The 3,081-nt window shown below is 30.3% G+C and overlaps 1 protein-coding gene across 1 annotated transcript; it reads right to left on the reverse strand.

Moving 5' to 3' along the window:
• Positions 1–2,371: 2,371 nt before the first annotated feature.
• LOC18054144 (xyloglucan endotransglucosylase/hydrolase protein 22) lies at positions 2,372–3,075 on the reverse strand (the record flags this gene model as incomplete). The annotated part of the gene is made up of 2 exons (XM_006453344.2): positions 2,372–2,885; positions 3,005–3,075. Coding segments are annotated over 2 exons (459 nt in total), but the record flags the coding sequence as incomplete, so codon positions are not given.
• Between the last annotated feature and the right edge of the window lie 6 nt (positions 3,076–3,081).

Raw genomic sequence — 3,081 nt, forward strand, 5'->3', positions numbered from 1 at the left:
TAAATTGTAGTTGATGATTTTTTGTAATATTATATATGATCAACTATTATTTACGGTGTAAAAAAATGAGGTATTCAGTTAAACCTAATTTGTATTAGTCTTTTTATTATATAACTCAAATGTATGTAAATTATTTTCGGTCGTATCCATAACTAGATATAGATGAAATATACTCTCATTCAAGGAAGAAAAATATCTAATTTACTGAAAGTTTCTTAAATTTCATGTTAGATTTTCTAAATTTACGTTAGATGTTTTCAAGATCATATTTGTGGTCGTAGACCTACAATATTAACAATGAAAGAGTATGATATTGTGTCAAAATACAATTTAGAAGTAAGTTTTCGATAAGGTTTTGTACATCCGAATTCTGACCAAAAACAAATGCATGAACTTGCATGCGTTCAGTGCTTATCTAAATCATGATAGAAAATTGCGAAACTATGATTGGATTGTAGGCTTGTAGCTGCAGCCTTTGGTTTTACCTGCTTTAACCATTTGCCAAATAGAAACTTGTCAAACTTTCACAAATTTTAGGTGAGATGAGGAAAGCAGCAAAATTATTGCATGCATATTTGCTCCCAGCTGGAATCGTCCTGTGTAGCAGATTGACATTTTTATCTTCATTTTCAAGTCATTTAATTTGTCATTTTGTTGTTGGTGGGTGTTGTGGGGAAGGCGCTAGTTTCTTTACGTGCAAATGGAAGATGTAATAACAAGCTGCTGCTTGCTAGCATTGTTAATTCATCAATAAGGCAAGCTGTAAAAATGACCCATGGGCCAAGAAATAGTAATCTGAATTTGATGGAGAGCAATGATATTTGATTACTAATAAGACCGAGAAACACTTGAACCAAGGCTTGCCAACTCACCATCCACTAACAAAGTTCGCAGGTTTTATATAGGACGGTTTTTGCTGAGATAATACCATCATAAATCCATAATGAAGAAATTTCATGAGTTTGATTTACCTTTGATGCCACTTGAAGAATCCCAGCTGTTATTTTGCTTTTTCAATCATTTGATGAAACCACATGCTGTTAGAATTCTTAATAAATAGAAAATTATATAACTTGATTTTACCTAATTTTAATTTTTTTTAAATATTATATTCTCTCATCTCACTGGTTGCATACATATTCCTCACTTACTTCGAGCACCCACTTATAATATCTACAAAAGACTCTATTAATTTTACTTTTTAAATATCTATTTATTTAATTATGTGGTAAAAGAGAGAGTGAAAAAATAAGTTATTCTCCAAAAGACTCTTTAAATATAAATAAATTAATATTATTTTAATCAAATAAATATTTTTTCAAAAAAAATTAATGGCAATTAAAATAATTTTCTCCTTCTCTCTAATAAAAAATAATAAAATATAAATTAAAGAAGAAGAAAGCAACTCTATAAATTTAAAGAGAGTGAATAATTTACTATTTAAAAAATTTTAATTAAAATATCTTTTAAAGTCTTAAATATTAATGTAATTTTTAAATAAATAATAAAATTTTATTTAATTTTTTTTTAAAAAAAAATGCTCCAACAAGCCCACTTTGTTTTCTTTAAAAATCTAAGTCACTCGAAAACCCACTTTTGTTTTTTTTGGGGTGAAAAGGCAAAAGTTTGTGTTTTACTCACGAATTAGCAGCTGTCAATAGCTGTTATGATATAAAATATTTATGCGCACGTCACCGTCGTCTCCAAGGCTTACTATTATTACACAGTACATCCATCATTTGTGGGGCTATTTAGAATGGACCAGCTCCTTTGTAATATCTTCATTTTTTTTTCATAAAAATAATGACTAGTTGAACTCAATTTCAATATATGCATTTAGGGTAAAGAAAAAGAAAATGTTAAAAAGATTTATAAGGAAATTCATATAATAAGAAAGAATGGGCTAAATTCAAGTAAACTTGATGTCTGAAAGAGTAAAATTATTTGTTATTTGTTAAAAACTCAAAAGATACATACGTACAAATAAATGCCTGTAATGTCTTGGCTAATATTTACTATTTATTAATCAGCATGTAAGACATACTTCGTGTTAATAATAAGTTCAACAACTTAAGCTTTGGAGAAAACATGTTAATTAAGGATTTTTTATTCATTAACATGTATGCTTGAACCTATCCATTATTATGGTTATTATCACGTGATTCAAAAAGTGCAATTTCGATTTCAAATCATGGCATTTTTAACTAATAGCCTTTACTTTATCTTACTTTTATATATATGGTTTCAAACATTGAATCCAAGAGTTCAATGTTTAAAACACTTATCTTTGGATCACGGGTTACCCAAGAAAAAAGAGATAATGCTATTCATTAACAAAAGTAACAATATTTTATTACACGTAGCACTTATAGTACAAAAAAGAATGAACCATACATTTTATTTGTCACTAAACATTAGTGCACAGAATAAAAGAACCAAAACATCAAAACTGAAGATTAAAAAAGCTATAAACAAAGACATATGGCAAATGGATCAGTTATATATTGAATGCACATTCTTTTGGGAGCCCTTGGGGAAATCGTTTTGAGTCCTTGCAATAATTATATATCATGTAATTCTTCTGCACCCATTTGAGTCTCTCTTGGCCAGTGGCATCAAGTTCTTGCGAGAACCATGGATTATTATTTTTTGAGTTGCAAGAGGATTTTCCATTAGACCAGACGCAAGCATTGGCATTGAAGTTTCTGTAAGAAGCAGTGAAGGGAGCTTGGGTCCAGTCAGTTTTGATAAGGCCACCTCTCGTGGCCCAGTCATCGGCGTTCCAGAGACTCGAGTAAATCCTCATCGGCTGGTTTTTGGGAAAGAGTACGCCGTTTGATTCCAAGTTCTTGAACTCTCTAATTGGCGAGCCATCAACATAGAAGCTGAAAAATATGCATGCAATTTTTTTTACCAGGTCAACAATAATAAAAATAGAAAGCATACTTGTCAAAGAAGAAATGTCTTTGAAAGAAAAAAGTAACGAGATATTTGAAAGACTTACACAATACGTTGGGGATTCCAGAGAACGGAATAGGTGTGAAAGTCAGCAGTGGGGTCAAACCAGAGGTGGAATTGTTG

The sequence above is a fragment of the Citrus clementina genome, unplaced genomic scaffold (genome assembly GCF_000493195.1).
Source record: "Citrus clementina cultivar Clemenules unplaced genomic scaffold, Citrus_clementina_v1.0 scaffold_1, whole genome shotgun sequence".
Taxonomy (NCBI): domain Eukaryota; kingdom Viridiplantae; phylum Streptophyta; class Magnoliopsida; order Sapindales; family Rutaceae; genus Citrus; species Citrus x clementina.